General features: G+C 47.5%; 1 protein-coding gene across 1 annotated transcript; it reads right to left on the reverse strand.

Annotated features, from left to right (window-relative positions):
• Positions 1-559: 559 nt before the first annotated feature.
• On the reverse strand, positions 560-21531 carry LOC121323386 (solute carrier family 26 member 6-like). Its single transcript, XM_041264423.1, has 19 exons — positions 21141-21531; positions 20724-20863; positions 20405-20515; positions 19561-19736; positions 19137-19301; positions 18839-18991; positions 17738-17820; positions 17438-17585; positions 16329-16442; positions 16041-16118; positions 15831-15926; positions 15139-15245; positions 10259-10328; positions 7012-7104; positions 6629-6739; positions 6169-6342; positions 5855-5909; positions 3732-3868; positions 560-760 (listed from the first exon to the last, which is right to left on the reverse strand). The coding sequence occupies exons 1-19, from the start codon at positions 21293-21295 to the stop codon at positions 737-739; spliced, it is 2190 nt and encodes a 729-aa protein (XP_041120357.1). The 5' UTR covers positions 21296-21531; the 3' UTR covers positions 560-736.
• Between the last annotated feature and the right edge of the window lie 315 nt (positions 21532-21846).

Raw genomic sequence — 21846 nt, forward strand, 5'->3', positions numbered from 1 at the left:
TTGTCTATGAGCAGCTCAGAGCAGGTTTCACCAGTGATGCGAGTGAAACATTGTCTCTGAGAAGCTCAGAACAGGTTTCACCAGTGATGCGAGTGAAGGGAAACATTCTCAGTTACTGTGTGTCCGTGTGAGTATGTTACCCCACGACTTGGCACCTTTCTTTCCCTGTGTTCTGCCCTGTCTGCTGACCCATCACAACTGATGTAGTCTGTCCTCAGGGCTACAATATTATATATATATATATATATATATATATATATATATATATATATATATATATATATATATATATATATATATATGAACATAATTTAAATATTTTATTTAACATTGTGTAAATCAACAAAACTACAAAATTATATCACAAGTCTAGGAAAATATATCATTCTAAACACCTTGAGTTTCTAGTATTATTTATAATTTTTTTAAACAAGCTTTTTTTAGGCATTTCCCAGACCCACAGCTGACCAGTGCATGCTTTCTCCTCGGTGCACGGTTCAGGAGGATGTACCAGTAGCACCTGCAGATAGGGCATCCTGCTGTAGGTATGGACTGGGTGTAATAGTGCAGGATCAGGGGCACAAACTGGACTTTACTGAAACACATTCCTTTTCATTTCTTTGAGTGAACTGCAGTGAAGGAAGAGTGTGGCTGAACCCTCCAAGCCTCGTCTGTGTGTGTGAATGAACACCTGGACCTCACTGCAGCTCCTTCCCTCCTCGCTCTCATTCTCTCGTTATAACTTGGTGTTCTCAAAAGCCTGCAGAGGCACAAGATAGTGGAAATGGGTTCAAGTTTCTCAGTACTAATAAAAGACAAACTTTAAAATATCAAGTAGTTTACAGTCTCAGTGTTAGAATGCAGTGTCTCAGTGTTAGAATGCAATGTCTCAGTGTTACAGTGCAGTGTCTCAGTGTTACAGTGCAGTGTCTCAGTGTCAGAATGCAGTGTCTCAGTGTTACAGTGCAGTGTCTCAGTGTTACAGTGCAGTGTCTCAGTGTTACAATGCAGTGCCTCAGTGTTACAGTACAGTGTCTCAGTGTTAGAATGCAATGTCTCAGTGTTACAATGCAGTGCCTCAGTGTTACAGTACAGTGTCTCAGTGTTAGAATGCAATGTCTCAGTGTTACAATGCAGTGTCTCAGTGTTACAATGCAGTGCCTCAGTGTTACAGTACAGTGTCTCAGTGTTAGAATGCAGTGTCTCAGTGTTACAATGCAGTGTCTCAGTGTTACAGTGCAGTGTCTCAGTGTTACAGTGCAGTGTCTCAGTGTTAGAATGCAATGTCTCAGTGTTATGCAGTGTCTCAGTGTTAGAGTGCAGTGTCTCAGTGTTACAGTGCAGTGTCTCAGTGTTAGAGTGCAGTGTCTCAGTGTTAGAATGCAGTGTCTCAGTGTTAGAATGCAGTGTCTCAGTGTTAGAATGCAGTGCCTCAGTGTTAGAATGCAGTGTCTCAGTGTTAGAATGCAGTGTCTCAGTGTTAGAATGCAGTGTCTCAGTGTTAGAATGCAATGTCTCAGTGTTAGAATGCAGTGTCTCAGTGTTAGAATGCAGTGTCTCAGTGTTAGAATGCAATGTCTCAGTGTTAGAATGCAGTGTCTCAGTGTTAGAATGCAATGTCTCAGTGTTACAGTCCAGTGTCTCAGTGTATTTTGCAGTGCAGTGTCTCAGTGTTACAATGCAGTGCCTCAGTGTTACAGTGCAGTGTCTCAGTGTTAGAATGCAATGTCTCAGTGTTACAATGCAGTGTCTCAGTGTTACAGTGCAGTGTCTCAGTGTTACAGTGCAGTGTCTCAGTGTTACAGTGTAGTGTCTCAGTGTTAGAATGTAATGTCTCAGTGTTACAGTGCAGTGTCTCAGTGTTAGAATGCAGTGTCTCAGTGTTAGAATGCAGTGTCTCAGTGTTAGAATGCAATGTCTCAGTGTTAGAATGCAGTGCCTCAGTGTTAGAATGCAATGTCTCAGTGTTACAATGCAGTGTCTCAGTGTTACAGTGCAGTGTCTCAGTGTTACAGTGCAATGTCTCAGTGTTACAGTGCAATGTCTCAGTGTTAGAATGCAATGTCTCAGTGTTAGAATGCAGTGTCTCAGTGTTAGAATGCAATGTCTCAGTGTTAGAATGCAGTGTCTCAGTGTTAGTTTTATACAGAATGCGCGTATGTCTCATGGTCAGTTAGAAGCATTCTCGTGTTTACCATGCAGTTAGTCTCAGTGTTAAATGCGTGTCTTCATGCAATGTCTCAGTGTTACAGTGCAGTGTCTCAGTGTTGCAGTGCAGTGTCTCAGTGTTACAATGCAGTGTCTCAGTGTTACAATGCAGTGTCTCAGTGTTAGAATGCAATGTCTCAGTGTTACAGTGCAGTGTCTCAGTGTTACAGTGCAGTGTCTCAGTGTTAGAGTGCAGTGTCTCAGTGTTACAGTGCAGTGTCTCAGTGTTAGAGTGCAGTGTCTCAGTGTTAGAGTGCAGTGTCTCAGTGTTAGAGTGCAGTGTCTCAGTGTTACAGTGCAGTGTCTCAGTGTTAGAGTGCAGTGTCTCAGTGTTAGAGTGCAGTGTCTCAGTGTTAGAGTGCAGTGTCTCAGTGTTAGAGTGCAGTGTCTCAGTGTTAGAGTGCAGTGTCTCAGTGTTAGAGTGCAGTGTCTCAGTGTTAGAGTGCAGTGTCTCAGTGTTAGAGTGCAGTGTCTCAGTGTTAGAGTGCAGTGTCTCAGTGTTAGAGTGCAGTGTCTCAGTGTTAGAATGCAATGTCTCAGTGTTAGAATGCAGTGCCTCAGTGTTAGAATGCAGTGTCTCAGTGTTAGAATGCAGTGTCTCAGTGTTAGAATGCAATGTCTCAGTGTTAGAGTGCAGTGTCTCAGTGTTAGAGTGCAGTGTCTCAGTGTTACAGTGCAGTGTCTCAGTGTTACAATGCAGTGTCTCAGTGTTAGAATGCAGTGTCTCAGTGTTAGAATGCAGTGTCTCAGTGTTAGAATGCAGTGTCTCAGTGTTAGAATGCAGTGTCTCAGTGTTAGAATGCAATGTCTCAGTGTTAGAATGCAGTGTCTCAGTGTTAGAATGCAGTGTCTCAGTGTTAGAATGCAGTGTCTCAGTGTTAGAATGCAATGTCTCAGTGTTAGAATGCAGTGTCTCAGTGTTACAGTGCAGTGTCTCAGTGTTACAGTGCAGTGTCTCAGTGTTACAGTGCAGTGTCTCAGTGTTAGAATGCAATGTCTCAGTGTTAGAATGCAGTGTCTCAGTGTTAGAATGCAGTGTCTCAGTGTTAGAATGCAGTGTCTCAGTGTTAGAATGCAGTGTCTCAGTGTTAGAGTGCAGTGTCTCAGTGTTAGAGTGCAGTGCCTCAGTGTTACAGTGCAGTGTCTCAGTGTTAGAATGTAATGTCTCAGTGTTACAGTGCAGTGTCTCAGTGTTACAGTGCAGTGTCTCAGTGTTACAGTGCAGTGTCTCAGTGTTACAATGCAGTGTCTCAGTGTTACAATGCAATGTCTCGGTGTTACAGTGCAGTGTCTCACTGTTACAATGCAGTGTCTCAGTGCAGTATCTCAGTGTCACAGTAATGTCTCAGTGTTACAATAGAGTGTCGCAGCTTTAGAATTCAGTGTTTCAGTGTTACAATGCTTTGTCTCAGTGTCACAGTACAGTGTCTCAGTGATGAAAGTGTCTCAGGGTTACAGTGCAGTGTCTCAGCGTTACAGTGAGGTGTCTCAGTGTTACAGTGTAGTGTCTCAGTGTCTCTCACCGCAGGGCTGTCCAGTGGCCCATGTTCAGCTCGTCTCAGGCAGTGCAGCACAGCATCGTGAACCGAGACAAAGAGACAGGCCTTCGAGAGCGCCTTCAAGAAGAATCCCCCAAGCTCCATCTCCCCGACAACACAACCTGACAACAGGAGGCAAAACACACTGCATTGAAACACACAGCACCGAAACACATTGAAACACTCTCCACTGAAATACACTGCACTGAAACACACTGCACTGAAACACACTGTACTGAAACACACCGCACTGAAAAACACTGAAACACACAGTACTGACACATTGCACTGAAACACGCTACTGAAACACACTGTACTGAAACACACGCACTGAAAAACACTGAAACACACAGCACTGAAACACACTGAAACACACTACTGAAACACACTGTACTGAAACACACTGCACTGAGAAACACTGAAACACACAGCACTGAAACACATTGAAACATACAGCATGGAAACACACCTCTGAAACACACTGTACTGAAATACACAGCACTGAAACACACAGCACTGAAACACACTCCTGAAAACACTACACTGAAAAACACTGAAACACACTGCACTGAAACACACCGCACTGAAACACACTAAAATATACTGCACTGAAACACACTACTGAAACACACTGTACTGAAACACACAGCACTGAAACACACCGAAACATACTGCACTGAAACACACTATTGAAACACACTGCACTGAAACACACTGTACTGAAACACACAGCACTGAAAAACACTGAAACACACAGCACTGAAACACACTAAAACATACTGTACTGAAACACAGTGCACTGAAACACACCAAAACATACTGCACTGAAACACACTGCACTGAAACACACTACTGAAACACACTGCACTGAAACACACCGCACTGAAACACACTGCACTGAAACACACTGCACTGAAATACACAGCACTGAAAAACACTGAAACACACAGCACTGAAACATACTGTACTGAAACACACTGCACTGAAACACACCAAAACATATTGCACTGAAACACACTACACTGAAACACACTACTGAAACACACTGCACTGAAACACACTGAAACATACTGCACTGAAACACACTGTACTGAAACACACTGCACTGAAACACACTGCACTGAAACATACTGCACTGAAACACACTACTGAAACACACTGCACTGAAACACACTGAAACATACTGCACTGAAACACACTACTGAAACACACTGTACTGAAACACACAGCACTGAAACATACTGCACTGAAACACACCATACTGAAATACACTGTACTGAAACACACAGCACTGAAAAACACTGCACTGAAACACACTGAAACATATTGCACTGAAACACACTGAAACACACTACTGAAACACACTGCACTGAAACACATTGAAACATACTGCACTGAAACACACTACTGAAACACACTGTACTGAAACACACTGCACTGAAACACACTACTGAAACACACTGTACTGAAACACACCGCACTGAAACACACTAAACATACTGCACTGAAACACACTATACTGAAACACACTGCACTGAAACACACTGAAACATACTGCACTGAAACACACTGCACTGAAACACACACTGAAACATACTGCACTGAAAACACACTGAAACACTGAAACTGCACTGAAACACACTGCACTGAAACACACTGCACTGAAACACACTACTGAAACACACTGTACTGAAACACACAGCACTGAAAAACATTGAAACATACTGCACTGAAACACACTGTCCTGAAACACACTGCACTGAAACAGATTGAAACATACTGCACTGAAACACACTACTGAAACACACTGTACTGAAACACACAGCACTGAAAAACACTGAGACACACAGCACTGAAACATACTGCACTGAAGCACACAGCACTGAAAAACATTGAAACACACAGCACTGAAAAACATTGAAACATACTGCACTGAAACACACTGTACTGAAACACACTGAAACACACTGCACTGAAACACACTACTGAAACACACAGCACTGAAACACACTGTACTGAAACACACTGCATGCAAACACAAACTCACACTCAAGCTCATGCTGACGCTCACACACTCACACCTACACTGAAACTCAGCTTGTACTCACTCTGGCAGCCTGCTAGGTACACCTCCACTCCTACCTCCCTGTAATCACTGACAATCTGCAATAGAAAAGAATGGGAGCTGAAGCACCATGAGTCCCGCGGCTCCGTGCTGAACTTTATCTTTCTATCTGTGACTGATCCACTATTTTTTTGCCGGTTTTAATGGGGTCACGGTGCAGCATGACATTGTACTGCTTTGAGAGCAAAGTCCTTATCAATTTCTCCTGCAAGATCACTTATAATAACACATGATTATTATAACAACACGCTTCTGGAAAATCTGAATGTGTTTGTGCATCAGCTCAGGGATACTCACGTTTTTCAGCTTTTTCACTGACACAGTGTCCAAGAAGCTGACAGGACTAAGGTCCAGGATGATGGAGTGCGGGTTCAGGGGATTAGACCCCCTCTGAGTCCCCTCTTTCCCCGCCTCCTCTCGCCCAGCCTCCTCTTGCCCAGCCTCCTCTCGCCCCGCCTCCTCTCTCTCAACCTCCTCTTGCCCAACCTCCTCTTGCCCAACCTCCTCTTGCCCAACCTCCTCTTGCCCAGCCTCCTCTCGCCCCGCCTCCTCTTGCCCAGCCTCCTCGCTCTTCACACAGCCAGTCGCACAACACCTTGTCTCCTGCTGGTCAGAGCAATAAAATGACCGAGTCCAAGCAATTAATTTTGCCTGCATGTGATTTCTCATTCCTAACTGAACAGATCAAAGCTGCTAGTATCCCCAGTATCTCCCACGACAGAAAACAAAAACAAATATATAAACAAGATGGGCGTACGGTTTTCTTGGCCTCCTTCTTGGCTCTCCTCTCCTCTCGCTTCTTTCTGCGCTTCTCTTTCATTGCCAGCTTCTTCTTGTGGCGCAGCAGCCGAGCGATATCAATCCCAACCTGAACACAATAGCAAATAACACAACAGTAATAACCTTTCTCCTTATCCCTCCAGAATAATGACCCCATCACAGTTTATACAGCAGTAATAAACTCTCTCCTCATCCCTGTAGAATAACGACTCCTCATCACGGTTTGAGGTTTAAGATAGGAGGGCTGGCTGGTCACTGACAATTGACACTGTGCACGAGTGCAGAGAACAGCTCCAGGACAGTGTTACACTGCAGTTACAGCTCGGATGTCCTGGGACAGGAGACAGGACCCAGACTCACTTTCTTTTTCAGGTTCTCTTCATACATCTCTGCATTGGCGAAGTAGAGGTTGGCCGATGAGCGGAAGATTTTAATGCCCGGGATCTCCTGAGCCTGGAGAAACACAAACACAATGACTGAGGGACTGGGGAACGAGAAACACAAACACAGCGACTGAGGTACTGGGGAATGAGAAACACAAACACAGCGACTGATTGACAGGGGAATGAGAATCACAAACACAGTGACTGAGGGACTGGGGAATGAGAAACACAACCACAGCGACTGAGGGACTGGGGAATGAGAAACACAAACACAGCGACTGAGGGACTGGGGAATGAGAAACACAAACACAGCGACTGAGGGACTGGGGAATGAGAAACACAAACACAGCGACTGAGGGACTGGGGAATGAGAAACACAAACACAGCGACTGAGGGACTGGGGAATGAGAAACACAACCACAGCGACTGAGGGACTGGGGAATGAGAAACACAAACACAGCGACTGAGGGACTGGGGAATGAGAAACACAAACACAGCGACTGAGGGACTGGGGAATGAGAAACACAAACACAGCGACTGAGGGACTGGGGAATGAGAAACACAAACACAGCGACTGAGGGACTGGGGAATGAGAAACACAAACACAGAGACTGAGGGACTGGGGAATGAGAAACACAAACACAGAGACTGAGGGACTGGGGAATGAGAAACACAAACACAGCGACTGAGGGACTGGGGAATGAGAAACACAAACACAGCAACTGGGGAATGAGAAACACAAACACAGCGACTGAGGGACTGGGGAATGAGAAACACAAACACAGAGACTGAGGGACTGGGGAATGAGAAACACAAACACAGAGACTGAGGGACTGGGGAATGAGAAACACAAACACAGAGACTGAGGGACTGGGGAATGAGAAACACAAACACAGAGACTGAGGGACTGGGGAATGAGAAACACAAACACAGCGACTGAGGGACTGGGGAATGAGAAACACAAACACAGCGACTGAGGGACTGGGGAATGAGAAACACAAACACAGCGACTGAGGGACTGGGGAATGAGAAACACAAACACAGAGACTGAGGGACTGGGGAATGAGAAACACAAACACAGAGACTGAGGGACTGGGGAATGAGAAACACAAACACAGAGACTGAGGGACTGGGGAATGAGAAACACAAACACAGCGACTGAGGGACTGGGGAATGAGAAACACAAACACAGCGACTGAGGGACTGGGGAATGAGAAACACAAACACAGCGACTGAGGGACTGGGGAATGAGAAACACAAACACAGAGACTGAGGGACTGGGGAATGAGAAACACAAACACAGAGACTGAGGGACTGGGGAATGAGAAACACAAACACAGAGACTGAGGGACTGGGGAATGAGAAACACAAACACAGCGACTGAGGGACTGGGGAATGAGAAACACAAACACAGCGACTGAGGGACTGGGGAATGAGAAACACAAACACAGCGACTGAGGGACTGGGGAATGAGAAACACAAACACAGCGACTGAGGGACTGGGGAATGAGAAACACAAACACAGCGACTGAGGGACTGGGGAATGAGAAACACAAACACAGCGACTGAGGGACTGGGGAATGAGAAACACAAACACAGCGACTGAGGGACTGGGGAATGAGAAACACAAACACAGCGACTGAGGGACTGGGGAATGAGAAACACAAACACAGCGACTGAGGGACTGGGGAATGAGAAACACAAACACAGACTGAGGGACTGGGGAATGAGAAACACAAACACAGAGACTGAGGGACTGGGGAATGAGAAACACAAACACAGCGACTGAGGGACTGGGGAATGAGAATCACAAACTCAGACTCAACTGGGGAATGAGAAACACAAACACAGCGACTGAGGGACTGGGGAATGAGAAACACAAACACAGCGACTGAGGGACTGGGGAATGAGAAACACAAACACAGCGACTGAGGGACTGGGGAATGAGAATCACAAACACAGCGACTCAGCAACTGGGGAATGAGAAACACAAACACAGCGACTGAGGGACTGGGGAATGAGAAACACAAACACAGCGACTGAGGGACTGGGGAATGAGAAACACAAACACAGAGACTGAGGGACTGGGGAATGAGAAACACAAACACAGAGACTGAGGGACTGGGGAATGAGAAACACAAACACAGAGACTGAGGGACTGGGGAATGAGAAACACAAACACAGAGACTGAGGGACTGGGGAATGAGAAACACAAACACAGCGACTGAGGGACTGGGGAATGAGAAACACAAACACAGAGACTGAGGGACTGGGGAATGAGAAACACAAACACAGAGACTGAGGGACTGGGGAATGAGAAACACAAACACAGTAACTGGGGAATGAGAAACACAAACACAGCGACTGAGGGACTGGGGAATGAGAATCACAAATACAGCGACTGGGGAATGAAGACAGGCAGATAGGCAGGCAGACTCAGACAGGCAGTCAAGCAGACAGACATCTGAATCATGGTTCTCAGCAGGCTCAACAGAGACACTTTCACAGCCTTTAGTTTCGGGGCTTGCTCCGAAGATAGCAGACAATACAAAACTAAAAGAGTATGATTAATCTTGTATGGACAGCCTTAACCAGTCAGATATAAAACAGCCCTGCTGTCAATCATTGTTTAAACTAGCAGTCTGTGCAGCAGAGGGTCACGAGGGGTTAACCCCGTTTCCACAATGCTCAGCACAGTACAGCCAGGCTGCAACTGGAACTTTGGAATAGAGTGTGACATAATCAACTGCAATGGAGCAATCTGATTGGCTATAAAGGTTGCGCTGGTGCACTATTACAGAGCTCCTGAACACATTCTGTTGTGTTTCCTATTACACTGGTCCAACAGCTACTGAGATACGAAGTCACTATTGAAGCCATGCTGTACATTTAAAAAGAGAGAGGGTTAAGTAGACAGTGGCTGTGGTGGGGTAGAGCCTCTAGGGCTGTCTTGTCGTTTACACTGTGAATAGGTTCAAGGTCTGTATAGCTGTGATATTAATTGTTGCACAAGTCCAGTGTTGCAAGTGCTTTGGAAATATTAATGAATAATCCATAATGCTCAAAGCAATTGAGATAAACAAGCCAACATAATGAGAGGATGACTTGTCAGAATGTGTGTTTCCTGAGACTGAAGAGCTTCTTAATAGAGCCAGAGACTTTTCACAGGGCCAGCAGGTACATGGAGGCTGTGTGCATCACACTGAACACACCGCAGGGCTTACCTGAGCAAACTCCTCCACAGATCTGTACAGCTCAGTGCCAGCAATCTGACCCAGCAAGGAGTACTGCGGCCTGGGAGAGGAAAGGTAGAGGAGGGGAGAAGAGAGGGGGAGGAGAGGGGAAAAAACAATTAGTTTAGTTTTGGTTTCACTAAGAGTTGTTATTAAGTTGTCTAGAAAATGACCTCCTCTCTCAAGTATCCAGCATACTGGGGAATAGAGCTGTGTGCAGCGTTAACCCTGCTGTGTTTCAGCGGTCTATTTGACCACACTCTGGTTTAACTCTCTGCTGTGTTTCAGCAGTCTATTTGACCACACTCTGGTTTAACTCTCTGCTGTGTTTCAGCAGTCTATTTGACCACACTCTGGTTTAACTCTCTGCTGTGTTTCAGCAGTCTATTTGACCACACTCTGGTTTAACTCTCTGCTGTGTTTCAGCAGTCTATTTGACCACACTCTGGTTTAACTCTCTGCTGTGTTTCAGCAGTCTATTTGACCACACTCTGGTTTAACTCTCTGCTGTGTTTGCGGGCTATTTGACCACACTCTGGTTTCCATTCACACTAAATGTGACTTTTCTCCCCCTAGTTTGGGGTCACAAACTACAAACAGAAAACAAGCACTTTGAGACATTTGTATTTTTTAGAGTTGATCTTGTACACAAACAGAATGACTCGGGTAGCTATTTATCTATGTAGCTGTGTCTGCATGAAGAAAATTAAATGCTTTCTCTTGGTCTTTTATTATTATGATGTCTGGAAATGGCTGCACCTGCCTGGGGACCTGTTTCTAAACAAGGTTTATACAAAGATCTACAAGGCAGAGTTTACCAGTGGTTCGTTTTCTGTGCAAGTAGCAGCATCTCTCTGATAAAAAGGTTCACAAATGAGCAAGTGGTTCTCAGAGCTGGACAGAGACAGTGAAGTGGACGAGGACATGTCAGAAATTGAAGACAATCCTGACAATGATCCTGATTCCCATGAATCATCCTCTGAGGAGTCTGAAGATGCTCTCACTAAATCTGCCATGGTTTCTCCTTCAACATAAAAGGGAAGAGGTGAAAATCAAACTCTCCCACCAGCCCATTGCTTCTCATGTGGATGAAACATTCAAGTCTAGAGATGGAAGTATATCATGGGCAGCATCTCCATGTATGAATCAAGGCAGGCTGTCTTCACAATGGGGCTGGATTTGCTGTTACTTGCATTCATGACTCAGCATCAGCATTTAATCTTTTCAAACCACCAGCAATGGAAAATATAACACTGCAAATGACCAAGTTAGAAGGCAGGCGTGTACTTGGTGCAAAGTGCAAAGAACCTGATCATGTTGAGCCTTCCTCTACACACCTCACAGGACTCCTCCCTCACCAGCAGCACCACCCCTCTGTCCCTCAGCCCCACAAGAACATAAGAACATAAGAAAGTTTACAAACGAAAGGAGGCCATTTGGCCCATCTTGCTCGTTTGGTTGTTAGTAGTGTATTGATCCCAAAATCTCATCAAGCAGCTTCTTGAAGGATCCCAGGGTGTCAGCTTCAACAACATTACTGGGGAGTTGATTCCAGACCCTCACAATTCTCTGTGTAAAAAAGTGCCTCCTATTTTCTGTTCTGAATGCCCCTTTGTCTAAACTCCATTTGTGACCCCTGGTCCTTGTTTCTTTTTTCAGGCTGAAAAAGTCCCTTGGGTCGACACTGTCAATACCTTTTAGAATTTTGAATGCTTGAATTAGGTCGCCACGTAGTCTTCTTTGTTCAAGACTGAACAGATTCAATTCTTTTAGCCTGTCTGCATATGACATGCCTTTCAAGCCCGGAATAATTCTGGTCGCTCTTCTTTGCACTCTTTCTAGAGCAGCAATATCTTTTTTATAGCGAGGTGACCAGAACTGCACACAATATTCAAGATGAGGTCTTACTAGTGCATTGCACAGTTTTAACATTACTTCCCTTGATTTAAATTCAACACTTTTCACAATGTATCCGAGCATCTTGTTAGCCTTTTTTATAGCTTCCCCACATTGTCTAGATGAAGACATTTCTGAGTCAACAAAAAGTCCTAGGTCTTTTTCATAGATTCCTTCTCCAATTTCAGTATCTCCCATATGATATTTATAATGTACATTTTTATTTCCTGCGTGCAGTACCTTACACTTTTCTCTATTAAATGTAATTTGCCATGTGTCTGCCCAGTTCTGAATCTTGTCTAGATCATTTTGAATGACCTTTGCTGCTGCAAAAGTGTTTGCCACTCCTCCTACTTTTGTGTCGTCTGCAAATTTAACAAGTTTGCTTACTATACCAGAATCTAAATCATTAATGTAGATTAGGAATAGCAGAGGACCTAATACTGATCCCTGTGGTACACTGCTGGTTACCACACTCCATTCTGAGGTTTTTCCTCTAATCAGTACTTTCTGTTTTCTACATGTTAACCACTCCCTAATCCATGTACATGTGTTTCCTTGAATCCCAACTGCGTTCAGTTTGAGAATTAATCTTTTGTGCGGGACTTTGTCAAAAGCTTTCTGGAAATCTAAATAAACCATGTCATATGTTTTGCAATTATCCATTATCAATGTTGCATCCTCAAAAAAATCAAGCAAGTTAGTTAGACATGATCTCCCTTTCCTAAAACCATGTTGACTGTCTCCCAGGACCCTGTTACCATATAGGTAATTTTCCATTTTGGATCTTTTTATAGTTTCCATAAGTTTGCATATAATAGAAGTCAGGCTTACTGGTCTGTAGTTACCTGGTTCAGTTTTGTTTCCCTTTTTGTGGATCGGTATTATGTTTGCAATTTTCCAGTCTGTCGGTACCAGCCCTGTGTCAAGAGACTGCTGCATGATCTTGTTTAGCTTCTTTCATTTCTTTGAGTACTATTGGGAGGATCTCATCCGGCCCAGGGGATTTGTTTATTTTAAGAGCTCCTAGTCCCTTTAACACTTCTTCCTCAGTTATGCTAAAGTTATTTAAAACTGGATAGGAACTTGTTGACATGTGGGGCATGTTGTCAGTATCTTCCTTTGTAAAAACTTGTGAAAAGTAATCATTTAATACATTTGCTATTTTTTTTTTTTTCTTCATCTACGATTTTGCCATTTGTATCTCTTAAACATTTAATCTCCTCTTTGAATATTCTCTTGCTGTTGTAATATTGGAAAAACATTTTGGAATTGGTTTTAGCCCCTTTAGCAATGTTCATTTCTATTTCTCTCTTGGCCTTTCTAACTTTTTGAAACCTTTTTGACTTGCGTTTCCAGTTCCGTGTACTCTTTCTGTGTACTTTCTTTTTGGTCCTTTTTTAATGCTCTATAAAGTGCCTTTTTTCGCTGAATATTTTTTTTAATTGATCTATTAAACCATTTTGGCAATTTAGTTTTACATTTAGATTTGTCTACTTTAGGGATGTAATTGTTTTGCGCCTCTAGTACTACATTTTTGAAGAACAACCCTCCTTCTTCTGTGGGTGTTTTCTCTATTTTACTCCAATCTACTTCTGTTAGTCTCTGTTTCATACCTTCATAGTTTGCTTTTCTAAAATTGTAAACCTTGGCTTTAGTCTTTACTTTTGGGGTTTTAAAAAACACTTCAAATGAGACCATGTTGTGGTCTGAGTTTGCCAGTGGTTCTCTGACCTCTGTTTTAGTTATTCTGTCTTTGTTATTTGAAAAGACTAAATCAAGGCATGCCTCCCCTCTAGTCGGTGCCTTGACAAATTGTGTTAGGAAGCAGTCATTTGTCATTTCCACCGTTTCAATTTCATCCTTCGTGCTACCCAACGGGTTTTCCAATTTTATATGGGGAAAGTTGAAATCCCCCATTAATATAGCTTCTCCTTTGCTACACGCATTTCTAATGTCATCCATCTCATTACCTCACAATCTCTAATCTTCCTCTGCACACCTCACAGGACTCCTCCCTCGTCAGCAGCAGCACCGCTCTGTCCCTCAGCACCAACCATCTCATTACCTCACAATCTCTAATCTTCCTCTGCACACCTCACAGGACTCCTCCCTCATCAGCAGCAGTACCACTCTGTCCCTCAGCCCCAACCATCTCATTACCTCACAATCTCTAATCTTCCTCTGCACACCTCACAGGACTCCTCCCTCATCAGCAGCAGTACCGCTCTGTCCCTCAGCCCCAACCATCTCATTACCTCACAATCTCTAATCTTCCTCTACACACCTCACAGGACTCCTCCTTCGTCAGCAGCAGCACCGCTCTGTCCCTCAGCACCAACCATCTCATTACCTCACAATCTCTAATCTTCCTCTGCACACCTCACAGGACTCCTCCCTCGTCAGCAGCAGTACCGCTCTGTCCCTCAGCCCCAACCATCTCATTACCTCACAATCTCTAATCTTCCTCTGCACACCTCACAGGACTCCTCCCTCATCAGCAGCAGTACCGCTCTGTCCCTCAGCCCCAACCATCTCATTATCTCACAATCTCTAATCTTCCTCTACACACCTCACAGGACTCCTCCTTCGTCAGCAGCAGCACCGCTCTGTCCCTCAGCCCCAACCATCTCATTACCTCACAATCTCTAATCTTCCTCTGCACACCTCACAGGACTCCTCCCTCGTCAGCAGCAGCACCACTCTGTCCCTCAGCCCCAACCATCTCATTACCTCACAATCTCTAATCTTCCTCTGCACACCTCACAGGACTCCTCCCTCGTCAGCAGCAGCACCGCTCTGTCCCTCAGCCCCAACCATCTCATTACCTCACAATCTCTAACATCTCAGTCAGTTGTTACTGGGAAATAGGAGGAGGGAGGGAGGAGAGGATGAGGAGGGGAAGGGGGAGGGAGAGGAGGTCCACCCCCCAGGGAGAGGAGAGGGGGAGGACAGGGAGAGGAGGGGTCACTCACAGCTGTGTTCTGAAGATGATGGTCAGCATCGCAAAGGCGACAGATGCAGCGAGTCCTATATCCATGTTCAGGAGCAGCGTGGAGACCAGGGTCACGACCCAAACCAGCTGGGGGCAGAGGGCATGGGTCAGGGGTTGTTTATTTATTGTAGAGTTTCATTTTTTTGTTTTGAAAGGCAGACAGTTTTACTCCTCACTGACTTCCCTCTATCTTCCTCGCTGCTGCCGCCTCATTCACCTGGGCTGCTTCCCCAGAACACCAGCTCCGTCTAGCGGCTATCAGCTGCTACAGAAACTACTGTGCAGCAGCAGTGTCAACGCTGTCCTTCTTAGACACTGTGGGAAGCACTGTGTGTAACTGTGTCTCTCTTTTCCTCTGTTTTGTGTGTGTGTGTATGTGTGTGTGTGCGTGTGCGCGTTTGTGCGTGTCTGTGTCTCTGTGCGTGAGTCTGTGTCCCTGTGTGTGTGTGTCTCTGTGTCTCTGTGCTTGTGCCGCATGCGTCTCTGTGCGTGTGTCTCTGTCTCTCACTGCGTGTGTCTCTGTGTCTCTGTGAGTGTGTCTCTGTCTCTCTGTGCGTGTGTCTGTGTGTCTCTGTGCGTGTGTCTCTGTCTCTCACTGCATGTGTCTGTGTGTCTCTGTGCGTGTGTCTCTGTCTCTCTGTGCGTGTGTCTGTGTGTCTCTGTTTTTCTTACCATGTCAACCTTGTTGCTCCTCCACAGTGTCCTGATGTCAGTAAACTGTCTCATCATTCCCTGCAGGTTGATGATGACGATGGCAGACAGAACAGCCTGCAGTGATAGAATTCAGAAGCCAGCCAACATGGTTAGGAACTGCACTGCCATGGAAGTGAGGTGTCTATGTATTTTGAAACCCCTCACCTCCTCCCCCCCCTCTCTCCTCACCTTGGGCAGTTGTTGGAAGAGTTCTCCGAGCCGCAGGATGATGACCAGAATCACAAGGGCCGAGAGAGCCCCTGCCACCTGGGAAAGTGAAGAGAAGGGTGGGAGGGGAGGACAGAGGACATGGGTGGGAGGGGGAGAGGGAAGAGGGGTGTGAGAGGAGAGGAGAGGGGTGTGGAGGGGGGACGGACGGACGTGTAAACATTTTCTGCCTCAACAACAATTTTTTTGATAGCACACATGCATGTTCACTCGCACTCGCACTCCTGTCCAGGGGAGCTCAGTCGTTACCTGGGTGTGCCCGCCGCTGCTCTCCTGGACTAGAGTCCTGGACATGGAACAGCTGATAGCGAAACACTGGAACACGCCCCCAACTGAGTTACTGAGACCCAGCGCCACAAGCTCCTGAAACAAGGAAGGGAGAGACCATTGAGGGAAAGAGGGGGAGGTGCATGTGTGAAGCTGAACCTGAACCCTGTGAGCTTTATCTAATAACACGATGAAACCAGCAAGAACCTGAACTGCTCCTGCCAGCCTCACAAATCAGACTGCTGTGTGTCTCCTTTCTTCCACTGAATATCCAGAATTCACTTTCCTGGGTCAGTTTCCTGTGTTAGTTCCTCGGATCAGTTTCCTGGGTCAGTTTCTCAGGTCAGTTTCCTTGGTCAGTTTCCTGTGTTAGTTCCTCGGATCAGTTTCCTGGGTCAGTTTCTCAGGTCAGTTTCCTGGGTCAGTTTTTCAGGGCAGTGTCCTGGGTCAGTTTCTCAGGGCAGTTTCCTGGGTCAGTTTCTCAGGTCAGTTTCTCAGGGCAGTGTCTTGGGTCAGTTTCTCAGGGCAGTTTCCTCAGTCAGTTTCTCAGGGCAGTGTCCTGGGTCAGTTTCTTAGGTCAGTTTCCTGGGTTAGTTTCTCAGGTTTCCTTGGTCAGTTTCTCAGGGCAGTTTCCTGGGTCAGTTTCTCAGGTCAGTTTCCTGGGTCAGTTTCTCAGGGCAGTGTCCTGGGTCAGTTTCTCAGGGCAGTGTCCTGGGTCAGTTTCTCAGGTCAGTGTCCTGGTTCAGTTTCTCAGGTCAGTTTCCTGGGTCAGTTTCTCAGGTCAGTTTCCTGGGTCAGTTTCTCAGGGCAGTTTCCTCAGTCAGTTTCTCAGGGCAGTGTCCTGGGTCAGTTTCTCTGGTCAGTTTCCTCAGTCAGTTTCTCAGGGCAGTGTCCTGGGTCAGTTTCTCAGGTCAGTTTCCTGTGTCAGTTTCTCAGGTCAGTGTCCTGGGTCAGTTTCTCAGGGCAGTGTCCTGGGTCAGTTTCTCAGGTCAGTTTCCTGTGTCAGTTTCTCAGGGCAGTGTCCTGGGTCAGTTTCTCAGGTCAGTATCCTGGGTCAGTTTCCCGGGTCAGGACAGCAGCCCTGCACTCACCTGGTTGCTGTCCACCTGGTAGCCGTACTTGAGAGCAAAGATCTTCCCGAGTGAGATAGCGATGGCGTAGCCGACCACAGCAATGGCAAAGGCATCCCCTACCACTGACACAAACAGAGAGGTGTCCGGAAACACAGGTGCCTGCAGACTAGTAGAGGAGAGAGAGAGAGAGAGAGAGAGAGAGAGAGAGAGAGAGAGAGAGAGAGAGAGAGAGAGAGAGAGAGAGAGAGAATAAATATTTTACTGAAAATGTAGAAAAACCTAACCTGTGAGCCCGACCCCTGTGCCCATGACCCCTACCCTCTGGGAATCTCGCCCACGACCTGCACTCCATACTTTTTGTCCAGCTGCACCTGCGCAGTGATCACCGTGGAAACAATCACCTGCAGGGAAGGAGGAGAGTTAGCAAGAGCCTTCAACAGCAGGAGAATACAAGGATTGCTTACTGACAAGAGGGGGACAGTGAGAAGAGATCATTGATAGAACTGGACAGGGGGAAAGAGAAAGCAGCCCTCACAAGAGTGAGCTTGATGGGGATGGAAGAGGAGGGAGGAGAGAGAGGGGAAGGAGGGGAGAATGAGGGGAGAATGAGGGGGAGAAAGAGCAGCCCTCACAAGGGTGAGCTCGATGGGAATGGGAGAGGAGGGAGGAGAGAGAGGGGAAGGAGGGGGAGAATGAGGAGGAGAAAGAGCAGCCCTCACGAGGATGATGTCAATGGGGATGGGAGAGGAGGGAGGGGAAGGAGTGGAGAATGAGGGGGAGAAAGAGCAGCCCTCACGAGGATGAGCTCGATGGGGATGGGAGAGGAGGGAGGAGAAGGAGTGGAGAATGAGGGGGAGAATGAGGAGGAGAAAGAGCATCCCTCACGAGGATGAGCTCGATGGGGATGGGATAGGAGGGAGGGGAAGGAGTGGAGAATGAGGGGAAGAATGAGGAGGAGAAAGAGCAGCCCTCACAAGGATGAGCTCGATGGGGATGGGAGAGGAGGGAGGGGAAGGAGTGGAGAATGAGGGAAAGAATGAGGAGGAGAAAGAGCAGCCCTCACGAGGATGAGCTCGATGGGGATGGGAGAGGAGGGAGGGGAAGGAGTGGAGAATGAGGGGAAGAATGAGGAGGAGAAAGAGCAGCCCTCACGAGGATGATGTCAATGGGGATGGGAGAGGAGGGAGGGGAAGGAGTGGAGAATGAGGGGAAGAATGAGGAGGAGAAAGAGCAGCCCTCACGAGGATGAGCTCGATGGGGATGGGAGAGGAGGGAGGGGAAGGAGTAGAGAATGAGGGGAAGAATGAGGAGGTGAAAGAGCATCCCTCATGAGGATGAGCTCGATGGGGATGAGAGAGGAGGGAGGGGAAGGAGTGAAGAATGAGGGGAAGAATGAGGAGGAGAAAGAGCAGCCCTCACGAGGATGAGTTCGATGGGGATGGGGATGGGCAGCTTGTGGCTCAGCGCTGTGCTGATCTTCTTCACCACCAGCAGGACCACCAGGGAGACGATGCTGACCACCAGAGTGCCCACGTTAGTCTTAGGCAGCAAGGCACACAACTCTATCAGCGTCTGGGAGAGAGAGGGAGACAGGGAGGGTTAGGGGTAGATTGAGATTGAGAGAGTTAGAAGGAGAGAGTGAGGGGTAGGAGGAGAGAGTGAGAGGGACAGAGAAGGAGAATAGAAAGTAAGGTGTTCTGGTGGCTCTGATACTCACATACACCATTGAGAGGGGTCCATGGTAGCGGTTCGGGTTGATTCCGAAGACGTACTTCAGTTGTGACACAATCACATGAATGGCGGCGGCAGTGGTGTAGCTGCGAACGAGCGGCTCAGACAGGTAGGTCACCACGAAGCCAAACTGGACCAGACCCAGAGCCACCTGCAGAGAAGGGGGCGTTACACAAGAGGGAAGACAGTCCTGGTCTGAAAATGGCCTCCAGCTGGGGGCCTTCGAAAGCTCGGTTCATATTGGAGTCAGGTGGCCCTCGATTGCTGGTCTCTCCAGTCGGGAGACTGTCTGTCAATCCAGCGGCAGACTGGAAGCCAGACTTGTATGTTTCTCAAGCTGGTCACGTCTCCTGATGGAGGCCAGGCTAAAGAACGAGCCTCGCAGCTCATCCAGGATCTCGTGAATTTACCTGGAAGAGTCCGGAGAGGAAAGTGACTGCCGCCGCCACCTTGATCCGGGCCGCGTCCCGTTGCAGGACGTCAAGCAGAGTCTCATTCGTCACCGTGTCCAGAGAGGAGAAGTCACTGTCCGGAGCCAGCCTCTCCGCCACATTGCCGATCATAACACTCATCACAGCAAACGTGCCTGAGAGAGGGGAGTGGGGAGAGAGGGGAGAGTGGAGAGGGAGGAGAGAGGGGAGAGCAGAAGTCACTGTCCGGAGCCAACCTCTCCGCCACTCTGCCGATCATAACACTCATCACAGCAAACGTGCCTGAGAGAGGGGAGTGGGGAGAGAGGGGAGAGCAGAAGTCACTGTCCGGAGCCAGCCTCTCCGCCACACTGTCGATCATAACACTCATCACAACCAATGTGCCTGAGAGAGGGGAGTGGGGAGAAAGGGGAGAGGGGAGAGGGGGAGGGAGAGGGGAGGGGGGGGGAGGGGGAGAGAGGGGGAGAGGGGAGAGGAGAGAGAGGGAGAGAGAGAGGGGAGAGGGAGGAGAGAGGGGAGAGGGGAGAGGGGAGAGACAGGAGAGGGAGGGTTTAAGAGGGTGTGAGAGAGGAGGGACTGTCAAATCAGAGGGTTAGTGTGGAGGGGGGAGGGTTAGATCTGAGGGACTCTAATCAGAGGGTTAGTGTGGAGGGGGGAGGGTTAGATCTGTGGGAGGGTCAAGTCGGAGGGTTAGTGTGGAGAGGGGAGGGTTAGATCTGAGGTTAGTGAAGTTGCTTAAATGTTTTAAAAATGCTATTTTAAAAACACAACCTTGTAAAATCACTGACTCCTACAGGAGCTTGACATCTCCCTTCATCCTTACCCACAGAGATGTGCCGGGACGTCCCAAAGATGAAGTAGATCAGGATGGGGTAGAAGGAGGAGTAGAGCCCAAACACAGGGGGCACGGAGGCCAGGAGGGCATACGCCATGCCTGGGGAGAGAGAGGGAGAGATCAGGGGAGGAGAGAACTAAAGGAGGGAAGGAAATCAAATGGAAAAGGAGAAGATTAAAGGGGGATGAAAAGAGGGTGGGAGGGGAGTGAGGGAGAGGGAGAGTGGGAGGGGAGTGAGGGAGGGGAGAGAGAGGGAGAGAGAGAGAGAGAGAGTAAGTGGAGAGAGGGAGAAAGGCACATGTCTCACCCTGTGGTAGGTGCATAATCCCGACACTGATCCCTGAGAAGAAGTCTCCCAGAGCATACTCCCTGAAGGAGTAGCGCGGGAGCCAGTATAGGACTGGGATACAGCTGAAGAGACAGCGCCAAAACCTGACTGCAGAGCAACTGTGGAGAAACATGAAGAGCTTCTTCAACAAGAGTGTGCTGTGCAGGGCTTCCTCACTCACTCGGAGACACAGTTACACTGAGTCATCATCCTTCACTTTGCACAAGATCACACTCTGCCGTTGCCATGTTCTTCAATACTTCATCCACTCAGAGTTAGTTACCCTGATCCCTTCACTTCCCCTCTCCTCCCCTCTGCTCCCCTTTCCTCTCCTCCCTCTCCCACCCTCTCCTCTCCTCTCTTCCCCCCTCCCCTCCTCCCTTCTCCTCTCCTCACCTGAGTTTGGCCCTGAGCCGCTGTGCCAGGGCAGGCTTGTCCTCACGGGTCCGTCTCTGTGCCACCTCCTCCAGGCTCTCCTCGTCCAGCACTGCCCTTTCCACACTATAGCCCAGGCCTCTCTGCCGGGCCGGTGCTCTCTCCTCCATCACCATCACTGCTGCACTCCCTTGCTCTCACTGCAACCAGCCCTCCGTCAGTCTGCCTGCTGTCTGTCTGTCCACACAACAAGACTCCAAGTCACCTGTCTTTCTGTCTGCCTGTCCGTCTGTCTGTCTGTCCACACACTAAGACTCCAAGTCACTTGTCTTTCCGTCTGTCTGTCTGTCTGTCAGTCGTGTGTCCATACACCAAGACTTCACACTGTCTGTTTATCGCCTCTGGGGAAGAACAGAACTATACGCTGTGCACTATAGCCAGTGCAACTACAAGCACAAACCACTTGTGCTGCAGTGAGCTGTGTGACTGAGTGGAAAGACAAGGCAGGAAAGGGTCTAAAAGACAAAGCAGTAAGATAAGGAAGGGCTCCTTATCTTCTTCAGGACTTTGTCAATGTAAAACAATAACCAGGAGCCAGCTCTGAGTGGGTGGATCAGAGACTTTGCAACATTCTCAGCTCCTGATCTGCCTCTGTGACAGAGTCTCTGTGTCACAAGCCCGTGCTCTCTCCTCTCAATCCCCAGATTGCCCTCTTTATTCTTCCCTC

This window comes from Polyodon spathula, chromosome 11, assembly GCF_017654505.1.
Source record: "Polyodon spathula isolate WHYD16114869_AA chromosome 11, ASM1765450v1, whole genome shotgun sequence".
Taxonomy (NCBI): Eukaryota; Metazoa; Chordata; class Actinopteri; order Acipenseriformes; family Polyodontidae; genus Polyodon; species Polyodon spathula.